General features: G+C 41.9%; 1 protein-coding gene across 1 annotated transcript in view; it reads right to left on the reverse strand.

Annotated features, from left to right (window-relative positions):
- Positions 1-19584, reverse strand: part of DNAH6 (dynein axonemal heavy chain 6) — a 315572-nt gene that overhangs the window by 121991 nt on the left and 173997 nt on the right. Inside the window, exons 38-41 of the mRNA XM_008254187.5 lie at positions 16216-16437; positions 15314-15461; positions 13352-13509; positions 10527-10658 (exon numbers count right to left, since the gene is read on the reverse strand). Coding sequence (XP_008252409.3) covers positions 10527-10658; positions 13352-13509; positions 15314-15461; positions 16216-16437 — 660 coding nt within the window. The remainder of the gene's footprint in view (positions 1-10526; positions 10659-13351; positions 13510-15313; positions 15462-16215; positions 16438-19584) is intronic.

Raw genomic sequence — 19584 nt, forward strand, 5'->3', positions numbered from 1 at the left:
GGCCCCAACATGTTGGATCAATAAATTTAACCCTTTGCTGGTTGCATGAGAGAAAAAGTCTCTTGGAGTCGTTCCTTGGGTGGTGGGCTTTTTTTAGACCCTAACAGTGCCAGTCCTGGCTGCTTATCTTCTGATCCCTATCTCTGCTATGGCTTGGGAAGACAGTGGAAGATGGGCCAGGTGCTTGGGCCCTGAACCTGTGTGGGAGACCTGGAAGAAGCTTCTGGCTTCAGATCAGCCTAGTTTTGGCTGCTGTGGCCATTTGGGGAATGAATCAGCAGATTGAAGACCATTTTCTCTGTAACTCTCTCAAATAAATAAAACCTTAAAGTTTTCAGGGGACTATGGGTTGGTATTCTACTGAGAACCTGGCTTATAAAACATGTTTGGCATCTTTGCAAAGCTCCCATTAAGAACATTAACAGAAGATGCAGACAGAATTCTCATAGTTTTGGAGAAAGATGCTTTGGCAAGAGGATATTATTAGTATTTTATGGAGATGATTATGGTTTATCAATTACTGTTATATATTTCAAATTAGAAATTCCATTTAATGACATCAATTTACTTTGTTGTATGCCATTTGGTTTATCCTTGGAATGTATAGTGATACATATTTTGTCACAAACATTTCAAAACAGTAAACACTCAGATGTGTATGTGGTGTGGTTTAAGGAAGAGTCACCCGTAACCCACATATTCCACATCTGTGCAAGCCAAGACCATTCATGAGTGATGTGCTTCTGTATTTATGCACTGTTTGAGTAACTGGCAATGGATTACCAACACAATAGTGGGACAGACTAGATTAAAACTAATAGGTGATTAAAAATCTATAAATATATAATACATAAGTACTATTTAGATTCATAGGCTTCTTTTATGTAGAAGTAAATAAATATATGTTACACATAACAAATTTAATTTACTGATTTTCCATTTCTTCAGTTCTTGGTTATACCAAGGTTCTTCCTTCTCAATACAAGGACAAAGGACAGGAAAGGTAAACTCTGAAATCTTAGACACTGTTGAAATGGGTTGTGATTAAAAATGAAATTTAAGGGAGGTTCCAAAATGGTGTTACAGCTATAGGACAGTCTGACTTACATGGGGCAAAATTAATGTTTAAGAAGGAGAGTAAATACATTCATAGGATAGAGCCCTGGGGAAACCTCAACAGGGGACCCAGTGCAAGCAATAGAAACATTCCAAACCATTGCCGAGGGAACAAATAAACAGCAGAAAACAATGGCAGCTTGAGTCCCTGGAGGAAGACGCCTGTCCCAGCAAACAAGGCGAGAGGGGATTCCGTGGGAGTCAGAGCCCACGGTACTGCTTTTAAAGTTCCATGCGAACCCCACCCCCCCACTCCACCCACATACTCCTGCTACAGCAGAGACCTGTGATCAGCGGGGGAAGGGTACACAGGCTCCTGCCATTTTTTTTTTTTTTTTTTGGACATAGGCAGGGAGCTGCCTTACCTCCCGTAAGAGCCCAGCAATAAATAACAGGGGTTGCATCGCACCCAATCAATGAGGGCTACAGCAATTCAGAAGAATTCCTTCTTCCATAGGCCAGTTGCACTGCATCAGTTGCCTGGCAACAGTAGGAGGTGAAGCACTGACTGGGTTTCTCCTACCTGCAGAATACCACTGAGAAGTGTGTGTGGGGGTGCTACAGTGGGTGGGTATTTTACACACCCATGAACCACACACCTAACCAGAGGAAACTCCCTCTCAACCCCCCACCTCGCATACACACTGAAGCTGGTTGGGAAGACCACACACAGACAGCTGCTCTGGGAACACCTGAGGTTCCTTATAAACAGGACTGACTAGGAGAGTGAAGTGGCCCCACTGACAATCCATGACCCAGAGAGCTCTGGGAGCTGAATCTGAGAAAACAGTGACTGCATAAGAGGAGACAACGTGCTAGATCCTGGGAAACCACAGAGTGCACTCTCCCAGCTCTTTGGTTACCTATAACAGCTCATAACAGTGGGATTCTTGCTCGTAGGAAAGACTCCACAGATGCTTAATGAAGTGCACATTTCAGAGTACATGAGTGCTGAGCACACTGGGAACTAACACCAGGACATCCATCAGCTCAGAGGAGAGCTAACATGCTCAATGGGGGTCTTACCCTGGATAGTTGCCCCACCCTGGAATACTGAACAGAACACCATGGCTACCTAGCACAAACCTCTTGGCATTCACTGAAAGTGTAGACATCCTGCTAAGCCACAGAGACACAGACCAAAGACAAAAGCCGCCAGAACAAATGCCAAAGAATAAAGGAAAAGATTCAAGAAACAAGAATAAGGAAGTCACTGTGAGCCCTCCAAAGGAACATAACATTTCAGTATTAGAAACTGAGGATGAAGAGATTGAGGAAATGCCAGAAAAGGAATTTAAAAACTAATCGCCGGCGCCACGGCTTACTAGACTAATCCTCTGCCTTGCAGCGCCGGCACACCGGGTTCTAGTCCCAGTCGGGGCGCCGGATTCTGTCCCGGTTGCCCCTCTTCCAGGCCAGCTCTCTGCTGTGGCCCAGGAGTGCAGTGGAGGATGGCCCAGGTGCTTGGGCCCTGCACCCCATGGGAGACCAGGATAAGTACCTGGCTCCTGCCATTGGATCAGTGTGGTGCGCCGGCTGCAGCGCGTCGGCCGCAGCGGCCATTTGAGGGTGAACCAACGGCAAAGGAAGACCTTTCTCTCTGTCTCTCTTTCTCTCACTGTCCACTCTGCCTGTCAAAAAAAAAAAAAACAAAAACAAACTAATCATAAGATTACTCAGGACCAAATTCATGAACTAAAGAAAACTATAGTTGATATCAAAATTTTCCTCATGAAATTGAGATCTTAAAGAAATCAAAATGAAATACTAGAAATAAAGAATTCAATAGATCAACTAAAAATGCAGTGGAAAGTTGTAACAGAGTTGGTGAGGCAGAAGAGATAATATCTGAACTAGAAGACAGATCTCTGGAAATTTTATAGTCAGAACAGAAACAAGAAGAAATCAGAAAATAAGCACTGTTAGAGATCTACAGGATACCATCAAATGACCCAATACATTGGTCACAGGAGTCCCTGAAGACATGGAAAGAGAAAGGATTAGAAGACATTTTTAGTGAAATAACAGAAAACTTCCTTCCTTAATTTGGAGAAAGAAAAGGACTTTCAAGTACGTGAAACACATGTTATTCCCAATAGACATGACCAGAAAAGATTTTCACCATAATCATTGTAGTAAAACTCTCCATAGTAAAACAAAGATTCTAAAATGTGCATGAGAGAAATGCCAAATTACCTTCAGAGGAACTCCAACTAGACTCAAAGTGAACTTCTCATCAGAAACCCTACAAGCTAGGAGAGAATGGGGAGATACAGTCCAAGTCATAAGAGAAAAAAGCTGTCAACCCAGAATACTATACCCTGCAAAGCTCTCATTTATAAATAAAGGTGAAATAAGGAGCTTCCACAACAAACAGAAATTGAAAGAATTTGTTACTACCCGTCTAGCCTTACAAAAGATGCTTAAGGATGTGCCACACACAGAAACACAGAAATGAGTCATCACTATGAAAGGTGGTAAAGGCAGAAAAACTCCCAGCAAAAGTACAAAATAAATCCAAAGTGTAAAAAAGGCAATAATAAAGGAAAAATGGCAGGGCAAAATTGTTACTTATCAATAGTCACCCTGAATGTAAATGGCCTCAACTTTCCTGTTAAAAACAGACTAGCTAAATGGGAAAAGAAAACTCAGCTATTTGCTGCCTACAAGAAATACATCTCACTAACAACACTAACAATGAAACTCACAGACTGAGAGTTAAAGGTTGGAAAAAGATAATCCAAGCTAACAGAAACAAAAAAGAGCTGGGGGTAGCCATCCTAATATCAGAAAAAATAGGCTTTAACACAAAAACTGTCAAAAGAGACAAAGAAGGGCACTCTATAATGATCAAGGGATTAATTCAGTAGGAAGAAGTGACTATTATAAATGTTTATGCACATAATTACAGGGTACTTGACTATTTAATAGAAATGTTAATGGATTTAAAGGGAGATATAGACAAAAATACAATAGTAATGTGGGATTTCAATACCCCACTTTCAGCAATGGACAGATCAACCAGACAGACAATTAGCAAGGAAACAGTTAATTGACACTATAGATCAAATGGACCTAACAGAGCTTTCCATACTACAGCCACAGAACACATACTTCTCACCAGTACATGGAACATTCCCTAGGATTGATCACATACTAGGCCATAAAGGAAGTCTCAGCAAATTTTAAAAAATGGAAGTCATACCATGCACTTTCTCTGACCACAATGGAATGAAATTGTTAATCAACAATTCAGGAACCTCCAGAACATATGCAAACACAGGGACACTAACAACATGCTCCTAATGAACAGTGGGTCACTGAAGAAATCAAAAAGCAAAATTAATAAATTCCTGGAAATGAAGATGACAACACAACATATCAAAACTTTTGGGATACAGCAAAAGCAGTGTTAAGAGGAAAGTTTAAAGCTATTAGTGCTACATCAAGAAATTGGAAAGGCAATAAATGAGTTATCAATGCATCTCAAGGGACCTAGAAAAACATCAAACCAAACCCAAAACTAGGAGAAAAGAAGTTACTAAAATTAGAGAACAAAATTGGAACCAATAAAATACAAAAGATCAGCAAAACTAAGGTTTTTTTTTTTTTTTTTGACAGGCAGAGTTAGACAGTGAGAGAGACAGAGAGAAAGATCTTCCTTTCATTGGTTCACCCCCTCAAATGGCCACCACGGCCGGTGTACTGCGCTGAGCTGAAGCCAGGAGCCAGGTGCTTCTTCTTGGTCTCCCATGTGGGTGTAGGGCCCAAGCACTTGGGCCATCCTCCACTGCCTTCTCGGGCCATAGCAGAGAGCTAGACTGGAAGAGGTGCAATCGAGACAGAATCGGTGCCCTTACTGGGACTAGAACCTGGGGTGCCGGTGCCGCAGGTGGAAGATTAACCTAGTGAGCCATGGCACTGGCTGAGTTTTTTTTTTTAAAGTAAACAAAATTGATACACCACTGGGCCAACTAACCAAGAAAGGAGGGAGAAGACCCAAATTACCAAAATTAGAGATGATAAAGGAAATGTAATAGAACCCACAGAAATAGAAAGAATCAGAAATTACTACTAAGAGCTGTATGCCAAAAAACAGGAAAGCTAGAAGAAATGGAGAGATTCCTGGACACACATGGCCTACCGCAAAGGTGCCATGAAGACACAGAAAACCTGAACAGACCAACATTTGAATCAGTAATCAGTAATAAAGACCCTCCCAGTAAAGAAAAGCCCAGTACCAGATGGCTTCACTGGTGAATTCTACCAGACATTTAAAGAAGAACTCCAATTTTTCTCAAGCTAGTCAAAACAATTGAAATGGAGGGAATACTCCCAATTGTTTTCTATGAAGCCAGCATCACTTTAATTTCTAAATCTGAAAGAGATACAACAGAGAAAGAGAACTACATCCCTGATGAACTTAGATGCAAAAATCTTCAACAAAATACTTGTCAACTGAATCCAACAGCACACCAAAAAGACCATTCACCCAAAGTGGGATTTATCCTTGGTATGCAGGGATGGTTCAACCATTTCAAAATCAATTAATCAATGTGATACATCATATTAATAAATTGAAGAACAAAAACCATATGATTATCTCAATAGAGAAAAACTATTTGACAAACTACAACACCCTTTCATGATAAAAACTCTAAGCAAATTGGGAATAGAAGGAACATTCCTCAACACAATCAAGGCAATTAATGACAAACCAGAATCCTTTTGAATGAGGAAAAGCTGGAAGCATTCCCACTGAGATTCAGAGCCAGGCAAGGATGCCTACTCTCACCATAGCTATTCCATATAGTCCTGGAAGTTTTAGAGCCATTAGGAAAGAAAAAGGAATCAAAGGGATACAAATTGGGAAGGAGGAAATCAATCTATCCCTATTTGCAGATGGCATGATTCTATATATAAGGTATCAAAAAGATTCCACTAAGAGACTATCAGAACTCATAGAAGAGTTTGGGAAAGCAGGATATAAAATTGAACCACAAAAATCAACAGCCTTTGTATACACAGCCAATGCCACAGCTGAGAACTTCTAAGATCAATACCATTGACAATAGCTACCAAAAAATATCAAATACCTTGGAATAAATTTAACCAAGGATGTAAAAAATTTCTATGATGAGAACAACAAAACATTAAAGAAAGAAATAAAAGATACAAAAAAAGGAAAACATTTTCCATGTTCATGGATTGGAAGAATATCATCAAAATGTTCATACTACCAAAAGCAATTTACAGATTCAATTTGATAAACAAAAATACCAAACATTCTTTTAAGATCTAGAAAAAATTATGCCAAAATTCATACGCTAAAGTCCACTGAAAATGGACTAAAGAACTACATGGACTAAAGACCTGACACCTTCAAATTATTAGAATGCATTGGGGAAACACTTCAAGACATCAGCACAGACGTAGTTCTTAGAAAAGACCCCAAAGGCACAGGCAATTGAAGCCAAAATCTATAAATGGGATTATATCAAATTGAGAAACTTCTGCACTGCAAAAGAAACACTCAGCAAAGTGAAGAGACAACCAACAGAGTGGGAGAAAATATTTGCAAACTACACAACTGATAAAAGATTAGTAATCAGAATATATAGTGATCAAGAAGCTCAACAACAAAACAAACAACTCAGTTAAGAGATAGGCCAAGGACTAAGACGTTTTTCAAAAGACTGAATCCAAATGGCCAACAGATACATGAAAAAATGCACAGGGTTGTTAGCAGTAAGATAAATGCAAATCAAAACCACAGTGAGGTTTCACCTCACCCCCATTAGAATGGTTCTCATAAGGAATCAATGAACAACAATTGCTGAAGGGGCCGGCACTGTGGTATAGTGGGTAAAGCTGCTGCCTACAGTGCCGGCATCCCATATGGGTGCTAGTTTGAGTCGTGGCTGCTCCACTTCCAATCCAGCTCTCTGCTATGGCCTGGGAAAGCAGAAGATGGCCTAAGTCTTTGGGCCCATGCACCTGTGTGGGAAGACCTGGAGAAAGCTCCTGCCTTCAGTTTGGCACAGCTCTGGCTGTTGCAGCCAATTTGGGAGTCAGCCAGTGGATGGAAGATCTCTCTCTGCCCTTTCCTTCTCTCTCTAAGTCTTTGGGCCCATGCACCTGTGTGGGAAGACCTGGAGAAAGCTCCTGCCTTCAGTTTGGCACAGCTCTGGCTGTTGCAGCCAATTTGGGAGTCAGCCAGTGGATGGAAGATCTCTCTCTGCCCTTTCCTTCTCTCTCTGTGTAACTCTGACTTTCAAATAAATAAAATCTTAAAAACAGTTGCTGGAGAAGATGTGGGGAAAAAGATACCCTTACCTACTGTTGCTGGGATTGTAAGCTGGTAAAGCCACTATGGAAGACAGTGTGGAGATACCTCAGAAATCTGAAATATAGATCTACCATATGCCCCAGCCATTGCACTCCTGGGAATTTACCCAAGGGAAATGAAATCAGCATATGAAAGAGCTATCTGTACTTCCATGTTTATCATAGCTCAATACCCAATAGCAAAGAGACGGAATCAGGCTAGTGCCGTGGCTCACTAGGCTAATCCTCTGCCTGCAGTGCCGGCACCCCAGGTTCTAGTCCTGGTTGGGGTGCTGGATCCTGTCCCAGTTGCTCCTCTTCCAGTACAGCTCTCTGCTGTGGCCTGGGAAGGCAGTGGAGGCTGGCCCAAGTGCTTGGGTCCTGCACCCACATGGGAGACCAGGAGGAAGCACCTGGCTCCTGGCTTTAGAACAGCACAGTGCACCAGCTGTAGCAGCCATTTAGGGGGTGAACCAAGAGAAAGGAAGGCCTTTCTCTCTGTCTAGCTCTGCCTGTCAAAAAAAAAAAAAAAAAAAAAAAAAAAACAACAAAAAAACAAAAAAACAGAGATGGAATCAACCCAAATGCCTGTCAACTAAAGACTGGATAAAGAAATTGTGAGAATATGTACACCACAGAATACCACACAACAGTTAAAAAATGAAATCCAGTCATTTGCAACAAAATGAATGAAGCTGGAAAACATACATAATGAAATAAGCCAGTCTCAAAAGGAACAAATTCTATATGTTCTCCCTGACCTGTGATAATTAATAGAGCACCTAAAAGGCAATCTGTAGAAGTGAAATTGACACTTTGAGAACCCATGACACTGAACTGCCCATGCCTTGACTGTTGAGGAAGGTTTGTTTTTTGTATTTTGTATATTTTTCCTTTTATTTTATTTGCCATTTTTTCTTTCATATTAATCATTGAACTCTTTATTTAACATAGAGTGAACCATATGTGTATAAATTAATTGAAAATAAATCAGTTATAAATAAGAGAGGGAAGGGGTGCGGAGTGTGGGTGGGAGGTTGGGCACAGACGGAAGAACCATTGGGACCCTAAAGATGCAATTGTGAGATCTATGAAGTTTGTAACTGTAAAGCAATATAGTTCTGCATACATTCCTATGGACTTAACTCCAAGAGTACAGCTTAAAAATTTGCCATGGGATCCCAAATCCCTTTAAGCTGGTTAGTAAAAACAACATTTTAAGTGTTAGAGATCATACGGATAGAAGTATCAAAATGATCCTATAGATAGGCTCAAGTGTTGAAGCAATCATATAAATAGGAAAAGTGTTTGATAATAATAAAATTGAAAAGGAGGGACGGCTCCAACATGGGAAGCAGTCAATACAGCATATTCTCTAATTAGGCATTTATTTACAGGAGCTAAGCTACACTGTTTCATATCAGAGAGTATTCTCCCAAAGTTTTCCAAAATGTGGCCCTTTTTATATATCATCTTCACATTACTCCTAAAGAGCTTATCAAAATCAATTCAGATTTATTTAAAACAATTTTCCATGGGTGTAAGCAATTTCAATTTGAACAGAAAATCCCTTTGCACATACTATGGTTGTGGACGTGCTGACTCTGCCCCTTTTTTTTTAACTTTTTTTTAATGAATATAAATTTCCAAAGTACAGCTTATGGATTACAATGGCTCCCCCCCCCCATAACTTCCCTCCCACCTGCAACCCTCCTCTTTCCCTCTCCCTCCCCACTTCCATTCACATCAAGATTCATTTTCAATTTTCTTTATATACAGAAGATCAGTTTAGCATATATTAAGTAAAGATTTCAACAGTTTGCACCCACACAGAAACACAAAGTGAAAAATACTGTTTGAGTACTAGTTATAGCATTAAATCACAATGTACAGCACATTAAGGACAGAGAGCCTACATGAGGAGTAAGTGCACAGTGACTCCTGTTGTTGACTTAACAAATTGACACTCTTGTTTCTGGTGTCAGTAATCACCCTAGGCTCTTGTCATGAGTTGCCAAGGCTATGGAAGCCTTTTGAGTTCACCAACTCTGATCTTACTTAGATAAGGCCATAGTCAAAGTGGAAGTTCTCTCCTCCCTTCAGAGAAAGGTACCTCCTTCTTTGATGACCTGTTCTTTCCACTAGGATCTCAAAGAGATCTTTCATTTAGGTCATTTTTTTTTTTTTTTGCCAGAGTGTCTTGGCTTTCCATGCCTGAAATACTCTCATGGGCTTTTCAGCCGGATCCGCATGCCTTAAGGGCTGATTCTGAGGCCAGAGTGCTGTTTAGGACATCTGCAATTCTATGAGTCTGCTGTGTATCCTGCTTCCCATGTTGGATCATTCTCTCCCTTTTTGATTCTATCAGCTAGTATTTGCAGACACTATTCTTGTTTACGTGATCCCTTTGGCTCTTAGTCCTATCATTATGATCAATTGTGAACATAAATTGATCACTGGGACTAGTGAGATGGCATTGGTACATGCCACCTTGATGGGATTGAATTGGAATCCCCTGGTATGTTTCTAACTCTACCGTTTGAGGGAAGTCAGCTTGAGCATGTCCCGAATTGCACATCTCTTCCCTCTCTTACTCCCACTCTTATATTTAACAGTGATCACTTTTCAGTTAAGTTTCAGCACTTAAGAAGAATTGTGTATTGATTACAGTATTCAACCAAAAGTTTCTCTTCTGTACTAGGACCTCTGTTGGAAGAGGCCGACAAAGGTGAACTTGGAAGCCCAGTTAATTCCCCCATCACTGTGTGCTTGCAGACAAAGTCAGCTCTTCAGACTTGTCATCTAGTCTCATTCTACCTGTGCTATTTACCATTTCCTACCCCTGAAATTGCATTCATACAAGTACTTTCTGTTCCCTGGACTTTGTCACTGTCATGTCTGAGAGCACACACGCAGGAGGAAGTGATGGCGTTACCCACCACCACTCTCTGGGTGCCCATGCTGAGCTGTGTGTCACTCAAGGAGGGATGAATGGGATGCCTGGCAACACTCTTGATTGTAGGAACCCTGGAACTAATACTTTTCCTCCCCTGCCCCTGGTCTATGTGCGAGTCCATCCTCACCTGGAAGATCTGTTTCAGACTGTGCTCCGAGGGCATTGGGAGGCACAGCATGCTGAAGTGCCGGATGAAGCGGGGCGTCACGGGGTTACGTCCACCACCTGGAGGAGCACATGCTGCTGCGATGGTTACATCCTGTGTGGGAGAAATCCACTCAGGTCATCCGGTCAAGAGAGATGTGATCTGCCCACCCTTACAGCAGGACTCACAGCCAACATGTTTTGAGCCCCTACCATATGCCAGCATTGCCAGTTTTGCACACATCATTCAATGCTTAATCCTTACAACACTCCAGCAGACCACCATTACCTCCATTTCATAGATAAAAAAAAATTCAAGGCCCTTTATGGTTAAGTAAGTTGCTCAAGGCCACTCAGCTGATTCACTTACATTGTTGCAAAACTTCAATCTTCAATACTTTGCATCTGGATTAAAATATATTCACTATTTAAACAAATACTAAGTATAGTTAATTCTCATTATTTGTGGTAGTTACATTCTATAAAGTAGGCTGGGATGCCAAATGTCAAATACTGAGCTTGTTTTCCCATGGAAATTATAAGATTAACTTCCTTTGAATCTCTGGTCATATTTTTATCAAATGATCAACAAACCTTGTTTCTGAGTATGTGTCTGTTTAAAGATATCTTACTTTATATGTTGGTTTATTTACATTGAACTTATACCTAAATGAAGCTTCTAACACTCTACATATTTTCTCCAGCCTTTTTGAGCTTAAGAACATGATATTTGGCACTGCACTTGGGGTCATTTTACACAATGGTATCACCAAAAACAGCAAGAAAATGTGGTACTACATAGACATAGAACAGGGCACCATTTGTAGCCTGACAGCTGAAACAGAAAGGCAGAATGTTGTGTGACTTCAGCCGTGAGCTGGGTGACTAGAACTTTTTGCTACTCTGGCCACATCTGCAAATGACCAAGAAGGGCTTCAGTTAGTAAAATTTGTGGTTGCAAATAAATTTTTTTGAGTAGGTGAATTGGCAAACACAGAATGCGCAGACAGTGAGGTTCTACACCCAAAAATTGCATCATTGTGCTGGGCTCTCCTGGGTATAAAGTCAAGAGCAAAGACAACCTTTTCCGTCTTCATGGAGATTTAGGCCAATTCATTAAGTCAGTTTTTAAAACTACATACACACACATTTTGGTAAAATTCTTTAAAGGGAAGGGACGTACTGTGGCGCTTTGAAGGGGAAGCTCACTTGGTGTATGGGTTCAGAAGAGGTCCCACCAAGGAAGCGATGCCTGAAGTGGAGATCCTCAGGCAGGGTGAAGAAAGTGGTGCATGCCAGGCAAAGGGTAAATGGTGAGTGTAAACTCCAATTATTTTTTCTTATAAGCAAAATTAAACTCACGCCAGACGTGTCCCCCAGTTCTTATCTAGGATGATGGTTTCTTTTTTTTAAATATTTTATTTGAGGGATAGAGTTACAAACAGAAGGAGAGACAGAAAAAGGTCTTCTATGCACTGGTTCACTCCCCAAATGGGTGCAGTGGCCAGATCTGTGCTGATCTGAAGCCAGGAGCCGGGAGCTTCTTCCAGGTCTCCCAGGTGGGTGCAGTGGCCCTAGCATGCGGGCCATCTTCTACTGCTTTCCTAGGCCATCAGCAGTGAGCTGGAATGGAAATGGGGTAGCCGGGACTTGAACTGGTGCCCATATGGGATGCCAGTGTGGCAGGCTGGGCTTTAACCTACTGCGCCACAGCACTGGTCCCAAGGATGGTGGTTTCTGTTCTCCAGAATACAAATGGGGCAATCAATCCAGGTTCTACCCTCTCCATTTGAGCCCATACCCCACGAATTCTACTGATCTGCCTCCTAAACCCTGCTGGTCCCTCACATCACCACACTGCAGCTCCAACCCTTGTCTCCTCTCCCCTTGGAGGCTGGGGTTTCTCATCTTGCCTCCTGTCTAGCCCTTCCATTTGTTGCAGTCAAGGGGATCTTTCCATACCACTTCCTTCATGGGCTCCGCATCACTGGCAGGAAAAGTCCATCCTCCTCATCATGGGGCCACGACCCTCTGGGATGTGACCCCGCTTTGGTAGTCACAATGCACATCACCATGGTATCTCACATCCTTTGCTTCCGAGACACAAGACGTGCCCTTTTCTTGCTCTGATGTGTTCTCCCTTCGTAACCTGGCTCCAGGATCTCCTCTGGGAGGCTCTTCCCATTTCCAATCCAGCACCACCACTGCTGCTCTGTCTCACCCCATGCATCACCCTGCATCGTAAATATCTGCCCTCTGAAGCCGAGCTCTGCGGGAGGCAGGGACTGTTTCACTCGTCCATGAAATTCCTGAGGCAAGCACAGCAAGAATCCATTACGGATCAAAGGCACTGCATTACCTCCAAGAAACACGGAGGCCACACGTGAGGAGCGGAACAGTGTCCCCTACTCCCAAATACATTCAAGTCCTTATCCCCGCTATCTCAGAATGGGACTCTATCTTTTTATAGGGGGTATATAGAGGTAATTAAGCTAAAGTGTGGTCACTAGGGTGGGTCCTTATCCAAAGACTGGTGTCGAGGACACAGACAAGAGGGAAGCCCACATAAAGACAAGGGGTGAAGATGGCCATCAACAAGCCAAAGAGAAAAGACTCAGAATGCAACAAACTTGCCCACATTTTAGTGTTGAATTTCTAGCCTTGGTAATTATGAGAAAATTGATTTCTATAATTCAAGCCACCCAATCTGTAATATTTTGCTATGGTAATCCTAGAAAGTTAATATATAATATTTCCTAATTTTTTAAATTTAAATACAACAAATAATAGTTTAAAACCTAAAGTCACCTGTATGTCTTTCCAAAAGAGTTTGTTCCTGTCATAAAATCCGCCGAAGTCTTGATACTGCCGTAGCAGTTCAATGGGAGGCTGAGAGCCATAGCGATCCAGTCTGGGCATATTTAAGTCATCGACAAAAATCACAACACGTTTATTTCCAGGTGCTCCTGGGGAAATAGCATGAGTTTAATTTAAGAATCAGGCTTTTCCCTTAGAAAACTCAAGACAAGGCTTAGGGATGGTTTTTGATTCAATGACCCATTGTTAGCCATAGTGAGCTCAGATCTGTTGTAAGGAGGGCCCAGTGGAGTTCTGCCCTGAGAAGTCCAGACCTCCCTCCAGCCTCATCCAGGCTCCTGGAGGTAGATGAAGACCTGGCCAGGCTAGGATGTCCACTGTGTCCTCACAGATGGCCCCTCACCCTCACTCTCAGAGCATATGATGGTGGCAACTCTCAGCAAGGTCTGGATCTTTTCTAATCCCAGCAGCATGGCCTGGGCATGGGTGAAGAAGGTCATTTTATTTTCAAAAAAGAAACCAGAGTGGAATGCCAAACGTTTCCTTTCATAAATAATCCCTTACTATCCTGACAGGGAAAACAAGGTTAGATATCCAAAAGCATTCTGATCACACCCAAGGGAGATCTAGGATGATGGAGCTGTTCATGCTGTATTTAATGTAATAAAAATCAACGCACCCATTCATCTTGGGAAGAATGAACTGTAGCAGAGGAAAGCAAGCAACGCAAGCAGAGGAGGCGACTCCACCCACTCTAGCATCCAGAATTAGAGAACCGATGGGCAAATAGACATATCCCTGTGGCTATGATTAATGATGGAAGGAGATTCCTTATAACTGAGGAAAACTCAGTACTCCATCTTCTGGACCTTGGAAGCCAAGTAACAAGACATACGTGGGAAATGGATCTAAGAGAATTATTCATAAAGATCAGCAGCACCCAGCAAGGAACAGATTTGCATCTGTTGCCCGAGTCTACTTTAGCAGAAGGGGAGCTGGGAGATGGGTCAGTGAAACAGCTGGCAATCCCACTATTTGGCAAGACAGGGTCTATGGATGAGTGTGTGGATGGCAGCTGGGCTGGAGTGTTTGCTGGGTGTCCACCCAGAGGGCTGAGGGCTGGGTAAAAGGACTCCAGTCGTAAGGGGGTGCAGCGAGATGGGACTCAGTGGGGGCTGAGAACCTGATTTCTAACCCAGAGAGCCTTCCCATGGGGAGGCCAGTGCCTCACCTGCAAACAACTGTGTGGAGCCCCTCAGAAGTGCATTCCTGAAAACATGACCAGCACCTTCACAGAGGCCATCCACGGAGAGGCCATCTCACTGCCAGCCAGGGGGAGACACTTGTGCTTTCCTCACCCCCTCCCCCAATCCCAACTCACCAGAATCACCAACAGTGGGAGTGGGGAGCAGTAAAGAGTGCCCATGCCTCTCCTCACCACTAGTACCTGGAGCCACAACCCTAGCTATGGCACAGGAGAGGAGCAACTTTGAATTGCGTTTGAGATTGAAATTTTTCATTGGTCCAGACTCAAAAATGTCTGAACGTGACCTGGAATTTAAGTTATTTATCCTAGAAGTTAATAAGGAAGGACAGACAAGAGTGATACCACACAACTGGGTTGAACAGTTTAAGGCTGGTTCCCCATGGAGTTCAGAGACCTCAACGTGCAAGATATAAAGAGGGTGGTCTGTCTTAAATGGGAGGAAATCAGTGCAAGGGTGAAGAGCCTGGAGAGGCAGAGGTTGAAGATGTTCTGAGTCAAAGATGAGGGCGACGGAAATGAGATCACACGCTGAGAGATCTAGCACAGGAGAGAGTCACCTTTACAAACTAAGCGCAGAACATAAATTAAACAGAGAAAATACCCAGTTGTCACGACAAGCACTGATTGTATGACACATTAGTTTCATGAATAATTTGTGTGCGACCAACTGAAAGGATAATTCTTACCTAGGACGTTTTTTCTTTTCCTTTCCAGTTTCGACTCAATGATCTCTTGTGTCCTTGCAGATGATGTTTGGGCAGAAAAATTGAGATAAACAGGGACATATCCAGCCGATTCTTGTATTCTATTCAGCAATCCTTTTGCAATAACAGACTTTACATAAAAAGTTAATTCACATTTAATATCTTTTCGTTGCCTATATCGGTTATAATTGAGTACAAGAAGTAGGATAACAAGAGAGCTTAAAGTCAGATAGAAATGTGTACTTTGCTTTTACTAGATACCCCACTTAAGAACAGAAATGTTCTTACCAACTCTACCTCAACTGAAGGTTTTATTTTAGTTTTTCTAAATTCCATCTTGGTTACTATCCAAGCCAATTTGATAGGAGGAGTCACAACAGATCCATATTTGTTTTAGAAATATTTTAGGGAGAAACAGTGAACCCATTTGGCTAGACAAAGCCAAGAAGCACAAACAGTCCTCCTCTGACTCCCTGCCTCCCCCAAACAGTATGATGACACCAGTGCTGTGTCAGCTAGAAGTAAATCAGCAGATGGGACAAGTTCATCTTTATCAGTGATCTCTTAGGGACACAAACTGCTCTGGCCAATTCCCACATAACCAGTGAAGTGGTAGTCTCAGAAATACCGATGGGATACAACACAAAAGCCCCTGTACATAAACACTGGTACACAGGAATTTCTGGTTTATGCAATATCAACCTAAGGATCTATTCACAAACCACCAAGCTTTGGAGTAATTCCCAGGGTTGACAGAGTCACCATAGTTACTTTCTTCCTAAGACAGGCATAAACATTTCCTGAGAAATACTGTATCATTTCTGGTGCTGCCTTCCATGCCTATGTTTTTGGATAGTACTTCTTGTCTGACATAGGTTTCCCACCTTGCCAACTCCAGTTAAGCCAGTGAACAACACTGAATGCTTGACAGCCAGTAGCTTCTCCATCAGATACCCGTAGCGCACTGTGTCGGTCGTGGGGACAAGCATCTCAAAAAATGGGACATCTCGGCTGTACTTGAAGGTAGGTATGATTCTTTCCCAGGGATCCAACCTTTTGGTGTCAAAGTCCATGTGAATGCTCCACAGATCCCCAGAGCTGGGAAGCTAAAGCATACAATTAAAGTCGGCTTTCAATAGGCAGTAGATCATATTGACACATGGTAGGAGACACAGTCTCACAGAAACAAGGGTGATCAAAGAAGATAAATGGATTTGGATTTCTTTTTCTATAGAGACCATTTCTTTAAACATAATTATGCAATACAATGAATAAAAAAATCTGATATGGTTATATTAAAATCCTGTGTTGGAATTGTAAAGCACTTTCAATTCAATTTAGCATTGAGAGGTTTATTCCATGTCACAACCTGTACTTGGTGCTGGGGAAAAGTGCTAAAGGAGGTTCAGTCTCTGTCTTCAATGATCTTATAATCCATATGAGGAACTCAAGAACTTCAGGTAGTAGCCATGGGGAATGAAGGGATCCAAGGGAGTTGTTTATTACAGTCACAAAGGAGAGAAGGCTCATTTCTTTTTCAAAAATTGAGGGGTGGAGGTGGGAACAGAGTGAGAGTGAACAAAAGAACCTATCTACTGTTTCACTCCTCAAATGCCTGCAATGCCGGGAACCAGGAGCATAATTCTAGGTCTCATGTGAGAGGCAGGGACCTACTCACTTGAGCCATCATGGGTGCCTCCTAGAGTCTGCATTGTCAGGAAGCTGGAATCAGGAGCTGGAGCTGGGGGTTGATCCTGAACAGTCTGATGTGAGATGCAGGCATCTTAACCATTAGGCTAAAACCCATTCCTATCCTATTTGAAAAATCCTCTTGAGGTCCCGTGTAACATCTTTTGTCAGGTTTTAAGAGCCATCTCCTGCTGCCCTCTGATGATCCCACATGACTTGCATGGAACTGGTGGGTGTGTCTGTCTTAACAGCCCAGTTGTCTTGAGTCTGGTCTTAATGCCACAAGCACCTGAAGGATCCAGTAGGGTCTCACGTTTACTGAAAATCCTAATCTAAAGGTCAGATTCTTAAAGAAAAATTAAGCTACCAAAAGAAAAAGGATTCTCTAAGTTTTTAAAATTAGATTAAGAGTATTACAAAGATTTCTCATGTGTCCTTTTTCCAGAATTATCAATTGTTAAATTTTGCAGTATTTCCTTTATTACCATCTTTCTCCAGCTCTGTGAGAGGCAATTGTACAGATGATTCCACCTTACTTTAAGTAGCTGAGTGTATATTTTCTAAGAACATTTTCATACATAACCATGGTAAAAATAACCAAAATCAGGATATTGAACACTGATATTACTATGTTTTCTATTCTTTCTTCAAGTATTGCCAATTTTTCCAGTAACTATACTTTTTTTTCCAAGTCCAAGTCTGTATTATACTTAGTTCTATGTCATTAGTCTCTTTTAATCTAGAAAAGTCACTATGTCTCTTTTCATCTAGAAAAGCTCCTCAGCTTTTGTGTCTCATGAAAGGACATATTTGAGCCAGTTTATTTTAGAAAATATTGATCAGTTTGGGTTTTTCAGGTGTATTCTCAGGATTATAGTCTGGGTATGTATTTTTGAATAGAAATCACAAAGACAAGAATGTAGCCTTCACAGTGTCTCAGTTCAGGAGGAAGACTTGACACTAACGAAGTTAAATTAATCAAGTAATTAAAAGTTAACATCTGCACAGTTTCTATTAAAGCTACTATTTTTGGGGGTTGGCACTGTGGCACAGCAGGTTGAAGCCCTGGCCTGCAGCGCTGGAATCACACATGGGTGCTGGTTTGAGTATTGGCTGCTCCACTTCCGATCCAGCTCCTTGCTAATGAGCCTGGGAAAGCAGCGGAGGATGGCTCAAATCCTTAGGTCCTTGCACCCACATGAGACCCAGAAGCAGCCCCTAGCTCCTGGCTTTGGATTGGCTCAGCTTTGACTGTTGCAGCCATTTGGGGAGAGAACCAGTGGATGGAAGACACTTGTCTCTAATCATGTCTTTCAAATAAATCTTAAGAAGATTTTTGTCTTTGAGCATATTAATTTGTGGAAATACTTTCAAACTATGTAAATATTGTTTCACACTATGTAAATATTCAAATTATGTAAATAAAATTTCACCTACTGGTTTTAGTATCCATTGATGATTCCTGAATAAATCAATATTATGATAATGGTATAATATAATGACTTCCTAATTCTATCCATGATTCCTGCTACACCAATTAGTTGGGATTGGTCTTAAGGAAGAGCTTTTACTTCTCCTTCACATACTTTTTTTTGACAGGAAGATTTAGACAGAGAGAGAGAGACAGAGAGAAAGTCTTCCTTTCCATTGGTTCACCCGAAATGGGCGCTACGGCTGTCACACTGCGCCGATCCGAAGCCAGGAGCCAGGTGCTTCCTCCTGGTCTCCATGCAGGTGCAGGGCCCAAGCACTTGGGCTGTCCTCCACTGCCTTCCCTGGCCACAGCAGAGAGCTGGACTGGAAGAGGAGCAACTGGGACAGAATCTGGCGCCTCAACCGGGGCTAGAACCTGGGGTGCCAGCGCCACAGGTGGAGGATTAGCCTAGTGAGCCGCAGCGCTGGCCTCCTTTACATACTTATTTAGACATATACGGTTTTGTTAAAAGTTGGTAAGTGCACACTATTATTTTATTCAGAGATAAAATTTTAAGACAGTCATCATTTATTTTTATGCTCTGATATACCCAGTTTTGACCAGTGGAGTCCCTCCAAGCTGGCTCCTGAGTTCTGACATGTCCCATCATTCTCCGTATTCTTCTTTATTATTCGGCATTAGAAGATCCAGGCTCATTTTGTACATTCCCAGTATGTATACCAGTCTTGGAATCAACTCTTTCACTAAGGATTCCCGATTCCCATTAGCAGAGCAAACGATATAGGAATTTGGATGCTGGTTATGCTCCTTGTGCTACTGAGGTGTCAGTGTGTCTAATTTCTCTTAGCACAGAATTAAGGATTTGTGTATGTATGAATATACATAGACACATGTAACATACACACAGAGGCTCCTTGATGAATGAGAGGTTATGCCCTAATAAAACTACCTTGAAAGTACTGTAATTTAAGAATACACAAACATCAATTTTCATGTTTATGTGTATATATGATAATATTTTGAAAATTCACAAGTACTGACACCTCCAATTGCAATGCAGTAACACAGGGTACATTCTAATTTTTCTCCTCCCATATTTATAAATCTCTAACAGTGAGAGACCTGTTTG

The sequence above is a fragment of the Oryctolagus cuniculus genome, chromosome 2 (genome assembly GCF_051225735.1).
Source record: "Oryctolagus cuniculus isolate XC-2025 breed Fujian yellow rabbit chromosome 2, ASM5122573v1, whole genome shotgun sequence".
Lineage (NCBI taxonomy): Eukaryota > Metazoa > Chordata > Mammalia > Lagomorpha > Leporidae > Oryctolagus > Oryctolagus cuniculus.